Source organism: Vipera berus (assembly GCF_964194415.1).
Source record: "Vipera berus genome assembly, chromosome: 3".
Taxonomy (NCBI): Eukaryota; Metazoa; Chordata; class Lepidosauria; order Squamata; family Viperidae; genus Vipera; species Vipera berus.
Genome location: NC_138204.1, coordinates 40911918 through 40933411, shown reverse-complemented (window position 1 = coordinate 40933411; position 21494 = coordinate 40911918). Strand labels below are relative to the sequence as shown.

The window sequence follows — 21494 nt, the reverse complement described above, 5'->3', positions numbered from 1 at the left end:
CGCTGAATTCTGAAAGTTGGCTATCCTACTATACTATTCCAAATAGCTGTACCTTGGGACTTCCTGGTATATTATCAAGTTTTCATAAATAAAATTTCACCGTCAGCTTTGCAATTCAAGCACAACAGCAGGGGAATGTATTGCTCGTTTATTTTTATTTTGATGTAACAACTTTGGTTTTGATTGTAACAACATCTTTTGGAGTTGAAAGAGGATACAGACATGTTTTATAGATAAATAAAATACTGTATTGCCTTGCCTTGAGCTGATCTGACCCACAGCCTGGAAAATGAGAACAATGGTATATTTAAGTTGTGGGGTGATATGAACCACTGTGTTCCATAGTATCAATTGTTTAAAATGTTCTCATCAAGATTTTCCCTCAAACTCGAGAGAGCATAATATTTCAGCATCAACGAAATACAGTCCCGCAATCACCAAAAGATGTCCCTGTCGCACTTTTTTTTAGCTCTAGGGTTTGGTTTGGTTTTTACCTTTTTTTAACTACTCTCAGTTGCATTAGCGTAGCTCTATGGCAGGGGTAGGCAACCTCGGCTCTTTAATGACTCATGGACTTCAACTCCTAGAATTCCTGAGCCAGCCAAGCTGGCTCAGGAATTCTGGGAGTTGAAGTCCATGAGTCATTAAAGAGCCGAGGTCGCCTACCCCTGCTTCTATGGTGATAGCCGCTGAGTCGGAGGCGGTGCTTAGGAGGACACAGCGCGAGTCCGGTTATCTCGCGAGACTCTCGTGACCTGGGCGGCCATTTTAGAGTTGTGGCCGGGGGGTCATAGGGACGTCGGGCAGTGCTGGGGAAGGCACGATGCTCTCTCGGTTGGCGTTGCGTGTCCTGGGTGAGTGAATGAGAAAGGGGAGGCCCGGGGGGGGCGTGAGCCCGGGAAGGGGGGGCCTTGCACTGTGACCTGATCTGCTCTTTTGCTTTCTGCAGCCCCGGCCGGCCTGAAGGGCTCGGTGGCTCTACCCTCCCTGTCACCGGGGTGAGTATAGCTGGGTCAGTGGGAAAGGGAATGGGACGTGCTGATGGCCTTGAAAGGCAGTCGGCATCTGGGTCTTCTTCTCCAGGTGAATATCCTCATTTGGATGCCAAAGGCCTTTTGGTTGAAAGTCTTAGATCAGGGGTCTTCAAACTTGGCCCTTTTGTGACTTGTGGACTTCAACTCCCAGAATTCCTCAGCCAGCCATGCTGGCTGAGGAATTCTGGGAGTTGAAGTCCACAAGTCACAAAAGGGCCAAGTTTGAAGACCCCTGTCTTAGATGAAATAGGGGTTTTGCAATGAACCCTGCAGTTCATCAGCGGCTCTTGACCGCGTTTACTGTGATTTATACATTGATGCAGATTTATGATCACAAAATATGGGAAACAAAATAAAACCCTGCTTTTGGTAGTTCGGTGGAATTGAAAAATGTAATGAATTGCCCTGGCTTGTACAAGCAATCCAATTTTGGAAAATGTACTGTGGAGGAGGATACATTTATTCAACTCTGGTCCCCATATTACCTATCTGAAAGATGGTCTTTGTAATACATTTTCTTGTGCAAAGGTAATTTTGCATAGTGATGATTGATTAGAATATTTGTATTTCTACTTAAGATCACATACGTATTCATGGTATTCATAATGCAAGTTTTTAATCTTTTTGTTTGCATTTATTTATGTCCCTTAAAAGTTATTGCCTGATTATTTTTAGCAAAATTATGGAGCCCAATATTTAGCAAAGATGTTAAATGGCTTTTTTTTAATTATAGCATAATTCATGCATCAAGATCACTTCACACAAGTCAACAACACTTGGCTCCGGTGCCATCTGTTCCAGAGAAAGGAGGAAAAGTTCGCCATGGAATAATCCCTGAAGAATTTTTCCAGTTTTTATATCCTAAAACAGGAGTCACAGGTATACCTTTGGAACTATTCTAGCATTTATTTAGTACACTTAATCCCTGATTTTTTCAAAGTATTTTATGTATACATTATGGAATATTGAGATGCTGTCATTATTAATGGTTTACTGCGAGGATATTTTATTATACTAATCACTGGCAGTGAAATGATAAATACTATGAATATATATGTGATTTGATTTTTAAATTATGCATTTAAACTTATTTGTGGCAAATGCAGGCTTGTGCAATTAATTTTTGAATGTATTTATTGTTAGCAGATAGCCACAATTAAAACTGACAGTCTGGGGTGACACACTCCCACATATTAGCATTCTACCTTTCTGGACTTTAGCTTTGTTCTACCCCAATATTTGCAGAAGTGCCAAGGCTTTACGGGTTTCTGAGTGAATGGTGTTCCACAGGGCAGGAGCAGGAGTGGAGAAGATATCCTTTCTGAGTCTCACTATATGACAACAATTAAAGGATGAGACCTGGGGCACACCCATCCTATCTGACTTGGTGAGATGGTTAGATATCTTGAGGGAGAAACAGTTCTGCAATTTTTCTTTTAAAAAAGGACAAATATTTTTATAGTTATCTGTGTATTGATCGACTCATTTCAAAGTTAGCAGAGCCCTTCTTGTTCTTTTTATCATGTGGAAAAGCCCTATTACAAGTTGACTCTATTATGATTACAGAGGCAATTTAGTGTAGTGATTAAGCACCAAGCTAAGGAACGGGGAGTCTGTAAAGTCTAAACCTACCCTAGGCAAAAGCAACCTTGAACTAGGCACTCTGTGTCAGTCCTAGGACGCAGGCAATAACAAACACCTTCTGAAATCTTGCCAAGAAAACTACAGAGGCTTGACCAGGCAGTCACCAGGAGTCAATACTGATTCGTATAAACCAGTAGCATTTTAGAGAAAGTGGTAAAATGATAAAGTCCCTTAAATATTACTTTAATATTAAAATTATTAATTGCTTATTAAAATTGCTTAATTGCTATATCTTGATGAAATTTTGAAAGAAGAAACTGCAAATTAAGGTTTGCACTTCTTGTTTCAGGCTTATGTGAGCCTGCCTCAAGAGCAATACCTTTTGCCTCTTGCAGTTTACATACGGGGGAAAGATAATGTGCACGATAATCTTGAGGATCATTTTAGCTCCTTTCCATTATATTGAGTGTTTCTGCCCTCTGTATAATATTACATTTTGCTTATTGCTAGGTCCATATATGCTTGCAACTGGACTGACACTCTACTTCCTCTCTAAGGAAATTTATGTAATAAATCATGAAACGGTATCTGGTATTATTGTTGTGGGTTTAATAGTCTATGGAGTTAAGAAATATGGTCCTGTTGTAGCAGCTTTTCTTGACAAAACAATGGACGTAAGTATAGTGCTTCAATTTTATTATACTTTGTTGAATAGCTTATTTTGTTGTTGGTATATTCCCAGGAATATTACAATTTAATATATTCTGTATAATGTGAGGCATTTTGAAAGGATTTTTTAGAATACAGAATACTTTTTGGTATCTGCAAGCACTATTTTGGTAATAAATTGCTCCCAATCTAAGTTTGGTCTTTCTAACTCCTATTTTAATTATTTACTACTGAGATTTCTAGTTGCTGTAGGCTAGTTGTGAATCATTTGCAGGAAAATACAATGCATTAAAAGCAACAAAAAAGAAAGACAAAAATAATATAATAAAAATTATATCCATCAGGGGCACACCCAAACTAGCATCCTCCCAAAGCCTTATCAAATATCTAGGTTTGTACAGCCCTGCAAAACCCAGATTTGTAAGGGCAAGCAGTTTGACAAAAATATCATACATGTATTTACACAGGCTAATTCCATGATTTTCATCCAAGCTCCATCCTAAATAAACATGTATAGAATTGTAACACAATTGTAATCTTTTATGTTATTCAAAATTATCTTGCAGATAGTTCTTGAATTACAGCTCTAATTGGAATTGGAATTTGCATCACTAAAAGCAGTAGTTGTTAAGCAAAGCATCATATGACTACACTGCTTAGTGATAGCAATGCTTGCAATCCAGATTGCAGTCATTAGGCCACGACTGTGGTTGTTAGACAAGGACTTCATTCTCTGTTCTGCTCGAACCTCCTCTGCTTCACCTCTCCCCACTTGCTTCTTTTGACTGCCTTGTATTTTGCTGCCACCATCGCTGTTCCAACTGACTTTCATCATTCTTTTCCTCCCAGTGCTGGCCTGGAATCCAGGTGCTGGGAAAGGCCACAGCCCTGGGAGTGTATCAGAGACTTGTCTGCTGAAGGAAGCTTGCCAGGTTAGGCTGGAGATGTACAGAACAAAGCGGGCAGATGAGCAGTGGGGTAGGGTGAGTGGAGGAGCCCCATTTTGCAATGCAAGGAACAAGCCCTCAGCTTGTGAACAGTGCAGTGAATCAGGCCAGCAAACCACACTATACTCTGTGGCTGGGTGGGGCAGGAGAGGCAGAAGTGGTTCCCTGGGCAAAGATGGCAACTCTGCAGGAAGTACTATTCGAGGTGGTAGAAGAGTAGGAAATGAGTAGGCTCTTTTGGTGCTGGGCTCGCCTCTCCCCCTTGCTGAAGCCCACATGCTAGTTCTCCAGGAGTGTTTCCAATATATATTCCACAGCATGCGTTGGAAGCTGCTGGCCCTTTACACGGCTTTGCAAGAGTAAGGCTGGACAGAGTGAGCAGAGGGTGTGTGGGCAGGCTCTTTGGGCTCATGTCCATCCTTCATTGAAACTCACAGGCTGGTTCTTTAGGAGCATTCCCAAAATGTCCTGGAGAGCATGTGCTGTGCCTCTGGGAAGCCCTCAACCTTCTGCTTCCTCCAGTTCCACTGCCATCCTGAACAGCACCTCCTGCACAATAACCACCTTTGCCCAGGGATCTGCTGCTGCCTCTCCTGTTTTGCTCAGCAAATGAGGGTGCTGCGCTTCACCAGCCTGTCCTGCTGTACTCTCCATGGTCTGCAGGATCTTGCTGCTCACAGTGGCAGCAGAAGATGGGGATCCCCTGCCCACAAATGCCACCTTGCCTGTTCTCTGCTGGGTCTGGCAAGCTTTCTTTGGCATATAACATTCTGCTGATCTGCCATGCTCACAGTACACATCATTGGGCTGCATCTTCATTCAGTGCCTAGATCCCAGACAAGCAGGAGGAGAAAGAAGGGGAGAAGGCCAGCTGGGAATGGGGGTGGCAGAGTCTATAGTGGCTGAAAGGGCAGAGGTATGTGGAGAGAGAAAAGAGGCTGGCCTTTTGGAAGACAAGGCTCTGTCACCTTGCCACACATGTCCAGAGATGCATCTTTGCAAAGCACATAGATCCCAGGCCAGTAGTTGGAGGAAGAAAATGGTTAAGGTCAGCTGGGATGGCAATGGCATGGTAGGTGGTGAATGCAAGGTGCCCAAATGGGCAGAATTGGGGGAGATAGGTGGGTGTTGGATGGTTCTCACATGGCGGGAGAAAATGACCGTGGGATGCTATGATGTAAATATAGACTGGTCGCCTGGCCCTAGTGCTCATTTTGATCAAGTGTCACTAATAGCACTTCAAAGACTACCGTATTTCCTTGAAAATAAGACCCGGTCTTACATTTCTTTTTTACACACACAAAATGCATTGGTTCTTATTTTGGGGGGAATGTCTTATTTTGGGGGAGTAGAGATTCCCCCACATGCCTGTACCTGCTTACCTCACGGTCCCTGCACCCAGGCCACTCCTTGCTCAGTGACCCCCCCCCCACTGGTTCAATGACTCAGCTCCCCACTTGCCTCTTCCCTTTCGCTCCCCTCCTGAGCTGGACTGTCATGCTGTGGAGGATTTATTTGTTTATTTTATTTTGTTGGATTTATATACTGCCCCTCTCCCAAGGGACTCGGGGCGGTGTACAGGGCAATTAAAACACTATGAACAACACATAATATACAAAAATTAAAATGAAATTAAACCAAATGGCCCTAAACAATAAAACACATTCTAAAATTTAAAATTTTAAAATTTAAGATCTAAAATCCCAGTCCCTCAGTCCAGGCCAGCAAGTTCAAATAGCCAAGTCTTCAGGTCGCGGCGAAAAGAGCGAAGGTCGGGAGTCATCCGGAGCTCAACAGGAAGCTGATTCCAGAGGGCAGGCGCGCCCACACAGAATGCTCTCCCCCTGGGGGCCGCCAGTCGACAATCCCTGACCGACGGCACCCTGAGGAGGCCCTCTCTGTGGGAGCGCACAGGACGATGGGAAGTTAACGCCGGCAAAAGGTACTCCCGTAAATAACCCGGACCCATGCCATTTAGGGCTTTATAGGTCATCACCAGCACCTTGAATCTCACCCGGAAGACAACTGGAAGCCAGTGCAGCTCGCGGAGCAGAGGTGTTACATGGGAGTATCGGGAGACCCCCATCACAACTCGCACGGCCGCATTCTGCACCAGCTGGAGCCTCCAAGTGGTATTCAAGGGCAGCCCCATGTAGAGAGCGTTGCAGTAGTCTATCCGAGAGGTCACGAACGCATGAGTGACTGTGCGTAGAGCATCTTGGTCCAAGTAGGGCCGCACTGGCACACCAGGCGAACCTGGGCAAAAGCCCCCCTGGTCACAGCTCCTATATGATCTTCAAAACTGAGCTGTGAATCAAGGAGGACACCCAAGTTGCGAGCCCTATCTACGGGGGGGGGGGTAACACCTCACTCCCTATAGATAAAGATGGAATAGAATGGACAACCTGAGATGCTGGTATGCACAGCCACTTGGTCTTGTTGGGATTTAGACGAAGCCTGTTCTTCCCCATCCAAACCCGGACCGCCTCCAGGCAACGGGACATCACGGAGAAGGCATCACTGGGTTGATCTGGGGTGCAAATAAAAAGCTGGCTATCATCAGTATACTGATGATACCCCACCCCAAAACCACGAATGATCTCACCCAGCGGTTTCATATAGATGTTGAACAGGAGGGGCGAGAGGACCAACCCCTGAGGGACTCCACAAACGAGAGGCCTCAAGGCCGACCTCTGTCCCCCTGCCAACACCGACTGCGAACGACCCAGGAGGTAGGAGGAGAACCACTGTAAGACAGTGCCTCCCACTCCCAATCCCCTGAGACGCCGCAGCAGGATACCATGGTCGATGGTATCGAAAGCCGCTGAGAGGTCTAATAGGACTAGAACAGAGGAATGACCCCTGTCCCGAGCCCGCCATTGATCATTCACCAGTGCGACCAATGCCGTCTCCGTGCTGTACCCCGGCCTAAAGCCCGATTGGTAGGGGTCCAGATAATCTGCTTCCTCCAGGAACAGAGGAAGCTGATGAGCCACCACACTCTCAACAACCTTCGCAAGAAAGCGAAGGTTGGAGACCGAACGGTAGTTGTTCAAAATAGCCGGGTCCAGGGCAGGCTTCTTGAGGAGGGGCCTCACCATCCACCGTTTTGGAGCCAGGGGTGAGTGTCAGCAAAAGGATCTGACCCGGCTGTACATTAGCCATGTCTGCCACTGGAGGTGCTTTCTTTGGTCCCCACCACCCGCTTCACCCTGCAAATCACCTGCCCGGTGGCAGCCACCTCCACCAATTCTGTGGCTTGCGCCATGACCGGGACGGGCGCAGGCCTCCCCTGCTGCCAGCCCTCTGTCTCTGCCATCACAGTTTCTTGCCACACTTTCTTGCTGCTCTGCATCGGCCCTCATCTCCCTTCTCTGTTCTGGAAATGGCAGCCCCATTTTCTGCTACTTTCCTCCCAGCAGAAGGGAGGAAAGGAAGGATGCTAAGGTCCGGGAAAACTATGCAAGCTGGAGCTGGGCGAGGAAGGCCAGGTTTCCCTTCCCCGATGGTTCTGTAAAGCTCTTGAGAAGCGGATCCACTTCCCACAGGGCCGGCCCATGCTGAGGGGGCTGGACTCACACATCTTGGTACACTCAATTTCTTACAAAAATCATAGCTACCGTATCCTCAGCTGATAAGGAGGAAAATGTGTCTGCTCTAGATTTTAAGGCAGAAAAGTGAAGGGTGGGGGAACAATTTCAAAGGGCCTCCTGGAGCAAAGCTCTTCTGTTTGTCGTCCGAAGCGGGTGCTGAGGCCAACCCTGCAGGAAGCGGATCTGCTCCTCATTTTTTGCAGAACCATCGGTGAAGGGGAGCCTGGCCTTCCTTGCCCAGCTCCAGCTGTCATAGTTATCCCAAAACTTAGCGTCCCACCATACAAAGCATCCTCCTTTCTGCCAGGAGGAAAGCAGCAGAAAACAGGGCTGCCATTTCCAGAACAGAGAAGGAAGACACAGGTCGATGTAGGGTGGCAACAAAGTGCAGCGGCAATGACAGAAGGCTGGCGGAGGGAGGAAGCAGGGGAGGCTTGTGCCTGTCGGTCACAGCACAAGCCACAGGAGAGTTGGCAGAGGAGAAGAAGGTGGTGGCTGCCGTCGGGCAGGTGATCTGCAGGGCAAAGTGGGAGTGGCAGAAACCGAAGAAAGCCCCTCCAGCGGCAGAAATCACTCCCCCCTGGCTCCGAAATGGTGGAGGGGGCCGGGGAAGGCCCATCCTCTGTAGCATGGCAGTCCGGCTCGGGAGGGAAGTGAAAAGGAAGAGGCAGGTGGGCAGCCAGGTCGTTGAACTGGTGGGGGAGGTCACCGAGTGGGGAGTGCCCTGGGTGCGAGGACCCTGAGGTAAGCGGGTACGGAGCACGGGGCAGCTCCACCACCCCATCCCCACCGTAGCTTTATTTTTACGCATGCGCCTTGTCCCACCTCTTACAGCCAGAGGTCTTAACTAGGGCTTATTTATTGGGTAGGACTTATACTAGGCGCAAGTAAAAATCAAGCTAGGGCTTATTTTGGGGAAAACACGGTAGTTGTAACTAGCTTTTGTTCAGCACCATCATAACTTCAGTAAGTCGCTAAACGAATGGTTCTAACCTGAGGACTAACTGTATTTCCTTCTTAGCCTGTGCTGTTATTTGTGAAATGTCAAGGCTTTCAAGGAGGTAATAAAACTGCCCAATAAAACTTACAGAATTTAATGTATCTGAATATTCCAGCTGTGTGTGTGTGTGTGTGTGTGTGTGAGAGAGAGAGAGAGAGAGAGAGAAAGAGAGAGAGAGATTACTAGAATGGTTGTCCAGAGTTAGGAGATGCCATGTCATGCAATTGGAATGTTATTATCTGAGTCAGGACGATACACCCATATATTATTTATCTATTCAAGTAGAGAAAAATGTAAACTGATATATTTATTTATTTATTTATTTGCTTGTTTCAGCTGTTTAATTTTAAACAGCTAGTATTCTTGCTTGCTACTTAACTAAAGGGAGAGACAACACTGTCTCCTGTATTCAACATTATATGAACTGGGAAGTCTGCCACATTTGTCTCATAAAATGAGAAAATAGGTCTTAGTTATTCTAGTTTCTTCTAACAAACCACAGTTCTGTGTATCATAAATAAAACAAGTAAACATCTTTATGTGCTTGGCCATTCTTGCTAGTAGAAGGAATCAAATGAGAGCAGTGACCACCTGTATTCTTGTTAGCAGTTAAACCAGAATTCAATCTGAATGCAGCCTATGATGTTAAATTGCTTGTGTTTGTCATCTTTTATCTAATTTCATTTTTTAAAAAGTAAATATACTGTTTTTGATAGTATTGAATCAAGGTAAAATTGGTATATGGCAAAAAACTTTGAACAATATGATTTCTTTTAGGATTAAACTGGCTTATACTTCTCTCATTTTAGGAGGAACTTGCTGCTTACGAGGACTTAAAAAGTTTTTATATAAATAGATGCCAGGACGGAATTGAGGAGGAGAAAAAAGTACAATGGAGACTTGAGGGTCGCCACTATCTCTTTGATGCCAAGCGGGTACAGTAGGAAATGGAATAGTTCTAAAAATTACTTGCAAACAACTGTCACAAACACTTTTCTTGTCCAAATCAGCTAGGGCTGACAGGAGTTAAATCCAAACTTCTGGGTGTTATAAAGTTGTCTTACCAAGTCCCTCTGGTAACTTATTATAATAATGAATACATAGTTTTATTTTTATTATAGTACATGATTTGTGAGAGCAGTACTCAGTTCATGCCTTAGTTATATTATAGCTGGACTGTTCTGAAATACTCTATATGGATCTGTCCCTGAAAAGCACTAAAAACTACAACTGGTACAGAATGGTTCATTCAGGTACCCTGTGCTCTGTGAATTGCACTTCATCATCTAATACTTTTTTATACAAGATTCATATGTCTTTTCTGTTCTGTTTTCATACTCATTTCTTCCATTGTCTTCTTTTCCTTGTGCACATGTGCACTTTTTTATGCTCTTGACATCACCAAAACATGAACTATCATCATTTGTGTTTTTTTCACTAGTCCTATCATTTTCATCATAAATAATTGAAACAATCATGCTTTTTGATTTATATTTACTCCTTTGCCATCTCTATGTATGAAAATAGATAATAACAATAATAGATAATAACAATAATAATAGATGAAACAGTGAATTACCTTATCAGTGGCTGCAGCAAAATCTCAGACTGATTATCTACTATGTCATGATTGAGTTGCCTGACATCGCTGTTGTGGAAAAGAAAAAAGTCTGGTTCACTGATATTGCAATACCAGGTGATGCACGCATTGAAGAGAAACAGCTACAAAAAAAATAACAAAATGTAGTGATTTGTAAATTGAAGCTGAGTGACTATGGAGAAAGAAATCAATGGTTGTACCAGTAGTAATAAGAGCCCTTGGAGCAATACCCAAAGGGCGGCCTAGATACATGGAATTTTTGAACTTATTAGACCTGAATATTCTGACTTTGCAAAACAAAAACAAAAAAACCCTACTCGGAACTGCCAGTACACTCAGACGCTACCTTAACTGCTTTTTGGTCCTTGATTAGGATGAACTGCTAAGTTTTTACCAGTCCCAGATTATGAATCTAATTGAAAATTAAATTTTAAATAATAAGATATGGGAAGAATATCTGAAGGATAATGAGTAAGATGTACTGAAGCTACCAGGAAGGCTTATTAAGTACTGGAGAGATCAAACTGGCCAGCAGGAAGACCAAATGAACATAAAAAAGACATGGGAAGACTAAGAATTGTATGGCCAGTACATTAAAACCCTGCTATATAACACCCCAGAATTGACCATTGTTGATAAGAAAGACAAAAAAGGCTGGATGGTAGATATGGCAGCACCTGGAGATAGCAGAATAGAAGAAAAAGAACTAGAGAAGATAACAAAATACAAAGACCACAAATAGAAATAGAAGGAGTGGGGCAAAAGAACAAAAATAGTATCAATAGTAGGCTTCTTGGCTTCAGTCCCAAAACCACTGCAACACCACTTGAATAGCTTTGGCATTGACAAAATCAATTTGCAAAAGGCAGCTTTACTTGGAACAGCTTACATCCTGCAACAATACCTTTAGCACCATCAAACGTTAGCATCTGCCTATCCCAGGTCCTTGGGAAGGATTCAGTAGGTGGATAAAAATGCCAAATCCAGTTTTTTGACTTAAAACAGTTTGTTTTGTGAAATTACAATGGTATTGGAAAAAGTGACATGACTGTTTCTCACGCTTATGACCATTCCAGCATCTCCGTGGTCACATGATCAAAATTTGGACTCTTGGCAACTGGCATGTATTTATGATGATTGCAGTGTCCCAGAGTCCTGTGACCATCTTTTGCAACCTTCTGATAGGTGAAGTCAGTGGGGGAGCCAGATGCACTTTACAACCATGTTAACAACTGCAGTGATTCACTGTGACAAGAAAGGTCATAAAATGGAGGCAAAACTAATTTGGCAACTGTCTCTTCCCAACAGAAAACTTGGGCTCAATTGTGGTCATGAGTCAAGGATTACCTGTATATTACATGGATTACGTATTACTGGAAGAAAGGAAATGTCAGAAATAAAAATCTGCAAAAGAGAATTGCAAATATTTAAACTTGTCATTTATATCTTGCTTTGGGAATACGGATTATTTTCATATTGGTTGAATTTGTGGCTTTTCGTGCATATCTATATATTCTGCTTATTTATGAATACTGAATATATCACATAAGCATGGTAATCAAAACAATAAGGAATCTCATGTTTTCTTGTCACTTTAGAACAATGTTGCTATGGTCCTGGAGGCCAACTATAGAGAAAGGCTTCTCCATGTATCCAAGGAAGTGAAGAAGAGGCTAGATTATCAAATTGCATTACAGCAGCTCAAGCGGCGTATTGAACGAGATCATATGATCAATTGGGTAGAACAAAGTGTTTGGCAGAGTGTTACCGCCCAACAGGTACTTAGCAAACATTCCTTTGCAGGTAGCTTGTGGCCATTTTACTACTGAAAAAGCCACTAGCTTTCCCTTCCTTTACTTCCATAGTGAAAAATTATTATATCTATCCAGTTGGGTAATAGATGTATCTTCTTGATCTAGAACTAATATTTCATTTTAATGATTTTACTCTTCTGTATTTTGTTGATGAACCATATTAATCATAGAAGAGGTTTTCAGAATATATGCTGGACTTGCAGATTTTTCAGCTTATCAACCTCTTCATAAAGTTTCAGATTGTTCATTGATCTCCAAATATATATTATATGAAAATAATTTAATAAATATTGTTTTAATTAATAATGCTCCTACAGTAATAACAACAGCAACATTAACCGTTGGGGGTTAGTGTTGACCACTTTGGGGAACCCAGCTTTAAAGCATCCATGTCTTTTTGTCAAGTTTCCACACAGACTGGAAAGAGACACTGCTGTGTTCATGGCCACACAGAAGTCTAAAAAAATGTGGCTTGGCTGCTCTAAAGATCCTACAGTTCTGAGTCCTAGTGTAGTTTTGAATTAATTTCAAAGCATGCAGATCGATCTTTTTTGACTAAACAAGACATACAAACAAAAGCAACTCTTAGATATTATCCTTTAATACTTATTGAGGGATAAGCAATATTTTGGGGCCAGTGGAAATAAGGGAAAATTATGAACAGTGTCACAAATGGTTGTCATAGGCTACAAATGTTAGCCTATAAATAAATACTATTTTATTTTCAAAGTGGCGATGTGATGTTCTTACAAATAAGAATTATATCAACTTTCCATTTTGGGCAGGTAGGAAAGCAATTAGATGTCCAAGTCTTTTCTCAATCTTGGCTATTTTATTTTATTTACTTTAAATATAGTAAGCTGTAAAACAAAGTACAAACTTCGTTCCTCAATTCCACATAGCAGATGGGCTCTTCAAAATCCTTATTACAAAGTAATGGATGACAGCCCAGTACTTTATTTGGAAAGGAATACAGACAAATATAAACTGAGATTCTCATTCTTTAAAAGTTAAAGGAAGCATGAGAAAAAGCTTCCTTTCTAATAATGTGTGTGTCGTGGTGACTATGCCCACCATAGTAGCTATTTTCTCAAAGCCCCCAATAATACACCTCAAAATTCCACACTCTGTAGAGATTGGGAACTTCACTGTTATTCATTGTTAGAATAATAGCTATTACTTTTTAACTTATTTGTTAAATCACTCAGTTGGGGCTAAGAGCCATGTTGGTCTCTAAGCAAAACTGCTTTGATTTCTTTATTTTACAAGCTTGGCAAAACATGGCTTGTAGACTCAGCCAAGTATGAGTTATTCAACAAATCATGGCTAAGCATATATAAAAGTATGTGGTGCTCCGTTGGAATTTGGAATGGGAAATTTTTCTAAATATTTCTGTATAAAATTAATAGAATGCAATTGATTCTCTAGAGGCCCAAAACCTATTTTACTTTAAATGCATAGTTATCAACCATAACTTCTGTTTTTCTGAACTTTAATAACAAACTATTGGTCTTAGTTTTTCTTTTTTTAAAAAATTGAGGTTAGTCACTGTGTTTGGACATAATTTTCCATTGTAATTGTGGTAGAAAGGCTTTTTAATTATTTTTTCCTTAAAATGGAGAAAATGTTAAAATAAGATGGCACACTTTTCCCCCATAAAATTGTCTTATATTTTTTCATATCATTCCATGCTGAAAAGATTACTTTATATAGCAACAATATGCTTTAACAACATACTTTTATTCTAAATATAGGGCAATTGGTCTAGGGCAGTCTTCATAAATCTTCTATCTACATTTTAAGATAGCAGACTTAGTGGATTGGGTAAAGAGTCAAATGTTTCATGATATCAATTAGATTCTCTAGGAACGGATTTTTTTATATTACATTTTTTCTTCATTGACCTGAAGACTTATTTAAGAACCAAGTGTGTTCTTATTTTTGTGTTTGTGTGTGTAGTTTTATATCTAATCAGTAGATGTTTTTTTCTTTTAATACTGAGTTTTGGAAAGGTCATATGCAATTTAAGTAACTTCATTCTCAATTTTAAATTCTTAATTTCAATCAAGAGTAAGTGTTTTAAAGTTTCTGTGCATTTAATAGCATGTAATTTGTATTTGTACAGAAGTCAACTGTAGAATCATAAAGCTGCAGTGAACTCCAAAACTAACCTTCTCCAGATTTTGAATATTTTCTGTAGGTTCTTTCAACTAAAATGTTAATTTCTTTTCTATATTATAGGAGAAGGAGAGCATCGCTAAATGCCTCTTGGACCTAAAAGCACTGTCAAAGTCTGCTCAAGCATCTCTCTAAGTCAAACATTAAGTTGTAACTTCCAGAATTGTACAATTTCTATCCTTAATTAAAACATATGTATCCTGGTTTTGTTTACTCTGAAAGCTCCTTGAATGTGTTCCTCTCCTTATATTTTCACATCACAATATTCAGAAAAGGAGTTATCTTTGCAAATTCAACCATAAAATGATGTACGGTAAATGAAATTTATATTTGTCTTCTCTAAATATGGCTAATACTGTTTCACACACTTATAAACAATTCAGAAGAGGTGTTTTGTCAGGCCTCTTCACAAATGTGGAAACAGGTTGTAAGAAATCAACTTAATTATAGTTAATACAACATTTAAAATAGTGGCATACTGGTGGCATAGGATCAGAGTTTGGGATTTTTTGAAATTTCAGTAACAGTTCAATATTCAGTAGATCAGCAAATAGCACTTTTTAAAGATTTAATATTGGGCTAGTAAGATCTGTTAACTGTTACTCTTCAAATGCAGTAAATACCTAGTAGCAACCCTCTGATGGAATGTAGTAAGGAGGTGGATTCCCAGAAGCGGGGTGGTGCATTCCAAAGAAGTAAGAGGCAACTCAGCCCAGATATTATGTGTGACAGAAAGAGGGTGAAAATAATTTCTAATGCTTCACAGAGTATATTGTAAATGAAGATAGTAGAATGCTCAATTTGGCAAGATTTTGTCTATTGGTTTAAAACAATAACGAACATCTTAAAAGAATCGCCCTGTGTCAGTCTTGGTATGGGACTGACCTTACTACTTGGCAGCATATGTTCACAGTAATCTAACATCATTTATACCTTGTGTATTTAATAAGATCAAAATGTAAAATAGAGGATTCATTTCTGTATATGTTTATTTCACCATATACCAGTTACCCAGTAATATCAAACTGAAAAGGTAGTTGAAAGTAATTGCAACCACCTATTAGATATTCACCAGGCTTTCATACATATTTCTCAATCCTTTACTTAACATTAAATAGTAAATTATGTTCATATATATAAGGAATTTCTCTAATAGCCTGAGTGTGAATAAATAGCTACAATATTAAATGTGGAAGGTTCATTAGATGTGCAGCTCCATGGACATTTTTATTCTGGAGATATAGATGATGGAATTTATGACTGAACTGGAATGCAAGAATACATAATTTAAAGAGGATAGGATGTTTCAGGGGGAAAACATGTTTCTTTTTTACTATTAACCTCCGTTTGTATCTTACTTGATGAAAACAATATAAACTATTTTAGGAAATGGAGAGGAAAATGGGGTTGCTTTTGAACCTATGATCATTCCTTATATATTTTTCATATAAGAACTTTATTTGTATTAATTTTATTAAAAGAAATAGGGAGTGGTAACATTTTAAAATTGAATTGGCTACAAAATATTGGTAATTAAAAGGCTGGTATAAGAGTACTATAAAGTTGTTATTGGCTTACTTTAGATAAAAATTAGCTCTAAATATTAATAGAAAGAAAGGTGAGACCAGTAAAGACATAAACTTGTGGAGGAATGTATTTCTAAATATAAGTAAAACCTCTGAATCAAGCTTGACTGTAGGCATCAAAGACAATTTTAAATGTTATGTTATATAGTTTTCCACATAGCAGTTATGATTGAACATGAGGGGAGCTCCTATTGGAAATGTACCTATCTGATTTTGGGAGCAACATCAGTTGCAATCCTGGAATTAGGAAGTGGCTATTGTTATCTGGGAGACTTGTGGTTTTCAGGGATGGTGTTGTTCAAATATCCAAATGTAAAATAATGTTCTTGAAATTGAGCTTTAGGAATTAGATGGCTTGCTGATACTGTACCAAGTTTCCTGCTGTGTAATACTTCAGAGGTCCCCAATCTTGGCAACTTTTAAGATTTGTGGACTTCAACTCCCAGATCTTCGACTCTCCAGACCTTTGAAGACTTCAATCTGCCTTCCTTCATCATGGAGTCAGAAGCAGATTAGGAACAGATTTGTGGCCACCAAGAACTTTGCCCTGGTTATCACTCCAGATACGAATTTTGTTTCATAGCAGTAGTGGTATGATCTGGAAATTTTCTTTTGCATTGGACAGGTCATTTCTAGTTTGGTCTTGTTTTGTGTGGGATCCCTTTGCAACAAGCAAGAATATGTTAGATTGACCCAACCAGATACCTGATAGATCCCATTGGTTTTGGGAGGATATTTGGGGTTGTCCAAGAGTCCTCCTGCATGGTTTGACTGAGGCATTAGCTGTTACTGAAAATAGGTTGACAACTGCAGTATCCATGGATTTCAGGGAGCCCCTTAGTTTTTCAAAGGCACTCCAGGAGATGAAATTACGAGAGATATCTAGAGCAAGGGTCCCTAACCCCAAGTCCGTGGACCAGTACCAGTCTGTGGCATGCCAGAAACTGGGCTGCACAAACAAGGAAAGCCCCATCTGCGGAATGCAGGCAGCACATGAAACCATGCCCCCTCCAGTCCATGGAAAAACTTCTCTCCATAGAACCAGTCCCTGGTGCCCAAAAGGTTGGGGGCCATTGGCCTAGAGCACTCTTAGTAGAAGACAAGCAAATCTATGCAAGGTAAAACGTTACTTTGGCAACGAGCAGTGAATATGCAATTTAGTTAAGGTGACCCAGTTATTTCTGGATGGTGAAAGAGCAAGTGAAGCACGTAAAAGAAATGGTCTGGGCATCTGTTGGATCAAGTTACTAGGATCTTTGCATTGGGTGCCAGTTATACAAATAGTATGGAGTTCATTGTCTAACTTAACCCATCAGGGAAACACTTGGTCCTGAGGAATTGGACATCCTTGAAGCTGTAAATTGGTCACCAGTGTTTTAAAATCCATGTACCTCTGGTTGGTGAAGGCCTGTGTGAAGATGGCATGTGGTTAAATCCATGTGGAATGGAGGGAAGCATGTTGCCCAAATCTATATGAGATGCTAAACTCAAATTTATTTTTGTATAGAAATATTCTGCTTTCTGCTCTGATGAGTACTGAAGGTAGCTAACAAAATGTTAAAACAAAGCACAAGTTTTTTTTAATGTAGATGCTAAACTCTTTAACATTTCAAAGCCCAGTGAAAGGATTCTCTGTGGGCTGCAAAATGTACATAGAACACCACAGTATTTTCAGATTTAATAAATGTTTGACAAACATCAGTGCAGATATTGTGTACAGGCAAAGAAATTTACTTTCATGTGATATTTTCTTGGCTGTCTATAATATTTTCAGGACTGTTCCCCAATTTCGAATTTCAAAATTATCAATATTCTTTCCTCTTCTTCAAAGTCCAATTTCCATTTCCATAAAGTCTCACAGGGATACTTGCATGATTCTCATTTTTGAATGTAGAGACATCATGGCATCAAAATATCTTTTTCCAAGGCCTTCATGGCTACTCCACCAAATGCTAATCTATGGCATATTTTTTGACTGCTTGTTCCTTTATTGTTGATGTTTGACAATAAAAGGCAGAAATCCACCACTTCATTGTCAATTCTAAGGCACCTCAAAAATCACACCATGCCACAGTGAAAAGTAGACATAAATGACCACAGGATGGCAACTGTGTCCCATAGGAACATTCTCCTGTATACTGTACTTGACGTGTTAAGGAAATCCAATGTGCTGATTTCTCACCCAAATGGTGACAAGGATGTGCCCAACCTATATCTTCCCACACACTTTCTAGTAGTAGAAAAAATATATTGTCCTGAGTTGTTTCTACATGTTCTAAAAATCTGTACCACAATTGATTGCTTGTTCAGTTACTCTTTAAATTGCCTCACTTTTGGATATCAAATAATAGAATGACTTTGTTCTTATTTGTGTACAGAATCACTGAACTAAATAATGGTGGATTTGGAAGGGATCATAAGTATAATCTTTCCCAACCTTCTGCAATATGCAGGAATACCCAATAAATCATCCTTGAGAGCTGGCCATGTAGCGTCTTAAAATTTCCCAAGATGGAGAACCCACAGCTTCTAAAATAGACTATTCTAGTGTTTAACGGATCTCATTCTCAGGAAATTTTTCTTTATATATAAGCAAAATATAGAAAGCTGCAATCTCATCCATTATTTCTGGACGTGTGCTGGTGGGAAATAATTCTTGATCATTTTCTCTACAAGCATCTCTGTACCTGTCTCAGGTCTTCCCATGTTCTCTTTGTAAGTACAGTATATGTCTGATAATCACTTTACATTAACCCAACAGACCCCATAAATGACCTCAACTACATCAGAGTATCAAAGTATTAAATATTTTAGCTACGTGAATTGTTTCACTCCAGGTTATGGCTTTTAGATGCTAGATCAGTCACACCTAATTTAGAACTTTAGTCCTAATTTGTGTCTCATAAATCTCAGCATAGTCAACAGCTGTGCTTGGAATTATGGAAGCTGAAGTTCCATATCTGAAAGATACCGGATTGGGAAGGTTGAATTGCATATTAGTTTTGATGGGGGACTTGTGTATGTGTGTCTGTCTCTCTCTCTGTGTGAGTGTGTTTTAATGCTACCTTTTGGGGGAAAAACTAGTTCACTTGACTACATTTTTTTCCAATGCTTAAATCTAAAGGGGCCACTAAGAACTGATTTCATTGCCTGATATTGATAAGAAGAAACAATCAAAGACAAACCCTTTAGATTCTGGATCTATTGGAAGTTATTCTAATCCAGCCTTTCCAAGGTTTTTCATTACATACAGGGATTTCAGTTCTCTTAGTTCCTAGCTAGCATAGCCAATTTGTCTGGGAATTAAGGAAACCTAGAGACCATCACATTGGGAAAAGTCTTATCTAACCAGTGTTAAACAAGTGGTGTGTTCTATTATGTGAATTGTTTTTGCTTCATAATATCACTTACCTTAGTCAGAAGTCAATCTTTCTGTTATTTCCATGTCTGTTGAAACCCTCTCTGGCCCTTCCTCTCTTTTTCTTTGCGTTGCATAGAAAACATCTTGAAAACTCTCCCTGAGAGTTGAATGGCCCCCACCCTGCTGGTGTTTGGAAGGGCCTTTAGGACCTGGCTCTTCACCCCAGCCGTTGGAGAGGATCACTAAAACCTCCTATTATTCCCACTCAATTTATCATCCTGCCATCCTTACCCTTATTTCCTGATGTTTCTAATGCCTCATTTTAATATTTTAAATAATTTGCAAACCACTCACGAGTTTCTGGGAGTTGGGTGGTGTGTGAATTTTAATGATAAAAATGCCAAATCGAGTCTGAAGATCTGGCTGATTGTGCGATGAACCATAATAAGGCCAAATTGTGGTATATGAGCAAGGAATAGGCACTGTATTAAATAAAAGTGAAGCAAGTTCAGTACATATTGACTGCTTGGTAATTCAAACTGTAAGGGGAAAAATGTATCTATTGTATTTTCCATGCAATGTAAAGACTTCCAACCAGACAATGATATACTTAATATCTTCATCCAGGTGAAACAATTCCACTGGCTCCTTGCCAAATGACCCAAGCAGTCTGTGGTACAGATGTTTTCCCTTAGGCAACATCTGTTTCTTGTTCAAAGCCAAACAATCTATAACTGGAGATGTTACTCTTAGGTTGTGCAGAAAGGAAGAGAAGTTATTTTTCTTAAAAATTCAGGTGGGCATCTCCATTACTTGAACTTGAGCATTACAAAATACTCTCTGTAGCTCTCTGTGAGAAAGTCTCTCTGTGTGAAAATGTCAATACATCCCTTTCTGCCCAACAAGCCACACATTTCCTGTTTCAATCAGCACCCTTCCTTCTGGTTTCTAAGATGGTACATTTGCAGAAAGATTATAAAATAACCCTTTTTGTATTGAAGTCAGAGCAGACTTAATCCTTTAGTTTGTCTTTTTTATTTATTCCATTGAAACAATTTGCCTCTAAAACATTCGGACATCTGAGAGTAGACTTTTTTTCCATTACCAGCTTTCAGTTTAATTAATTCTGGAACTCCTTAGCATCCAACCTAATTATAGATACCTCTCATTATCTGCTCATAAGTGAGCAGGCACAGGAGAGAGGCCAAGTGGTGCTGGCTACTGAAATTCATTGCACTGTCATTGAAAATCTGTAGTTCACATTCATTCTTCCAACAAGGGAATCACATGTAGGATAATGCTTTATATGAAGGTGCCAGGAGGTTTTCAGAGAGACAGCTCAGACACACACACACAGACACACACACACACACACACACACACACACACAAACCCTCTGCACAGTTATGTCTCAAAGATGCTTTTTCAAAAGGCAATTGGGTTTGGTTTTTTCCTTGAGGAAGATATTTCACTTCTCATCCAAGAATCTTCTTCAGTTATGACTGAATGATGGGGGGGGAGAGAAGAAAGAATGAAATTTATATTCCTTTGCAGGCATCTGGTCGTTTGCACTCTTTGAGAGCTGTTGAGGCCACTTGGGGGTTTATCTGTGCCCTCAGGCTCACCAGAATCAGAGTGCAAATGGGTGTGGAATCTTCTTGGAACTGCTGAAAGGACTGGGTTGTAAACAGGAGATACTGTAGGTGGGATCATATTCTTCCTTTGTTGAGAGAGGGCTGTTCAATTTTAACATAAATGGCCCCTTTTACCCCTCTTTCAAACCAGTGGTCCTCACTGTCCAGACAACTGCAAAGGAATATAAATGCTTCCATTCCCCCCCCCCCAACACACACACCATTCAATCAGAACTGAAGAAGCTTTTTGGATGAGAAGCGAAATGTCTGGAGGAAAAAAATCAAAGGTGCCTTTTCAAAAAGCACCTTTGAGACACCATGGCTAGAATGACTGAGAATCTCCATACACAACTGCACAGCTACTTTATTTTTCACTGTTTATGTTGTTTTTTAAAAAAGTGATTGACAAATGGGGAAGATTATAATCTGGATTACTTGCAAACTTTTGTTTGAAGCATGGTAAATAAACAGCAAAAGTTTTATCTGGGAGTAGC

General features: G+C 40.4%; 1 protein-coding gene across 2 annotated transcripts; it reads left to right on the top strand.

Annotated features, from left to right (window-relative positions):
* Positions 1 to 747: 747 nt before the first annotated feature.
* ATP5PB (ATP synthase peripheral stalk-membrane subunit b) lies at positions 748 to 14622 on the top strand. 2 transcript variants are annotated; one of them, XM_081324573.1, is made up of 7 exons: positions 748 to 854; positions 950 to 998; positions 1768 to 1913; positions 3129 to 3292; positions 9637 to 9762; positions 12026 to 12205; positions 14483 to 14622. In XM_081324573.1, exons 1-7 carry the CDS (start codon positions 824 to 826, stop codon positions 14552 to 14554), a joined length of 768 nt encoding a protein of 255 aa, XP_081180699.1. In that variant the 5' UTR covers positions 748 to 823; the 3' UTR covers positions 14555 to 14622. The 2 variants fall into 2 exon arrangements, with proteins under 2 accessions (XP_081180699.1, XP_081180700.1); XM_081324574.1 differs by lacking the exons at positions 748 to 854; positions 950 to 998 and adding an exon at positions 1372 to 1562.
* The last annotated feature ends 6872 nt before the right edge of the window (positions 14623 to 21494 follow it).

Bases quoted from the DNA above. Each gene is read 5' to 3' on its own strand.
- ATP5PB (XM_081324573.1), top strand. From the start codon at position 824: ATGCTCTCTCGGTTGGCGTTGCGTGTCCTGG. The intron at 3,293-9,636 runs GTAAGTATAGTG...CTCTCATTTTAG, and splicing joins TTCTTGACAAAACAATGGAC to GAGGAACTTGCTGCTTACGA. The intron at 9,763-12,025 runs GTACAGTAGGAA...TTGTCACTTTAG, and splicing joins ATCTCTTTGATGCCAAGCGG to AACAATGTTGCTATGGTCCT.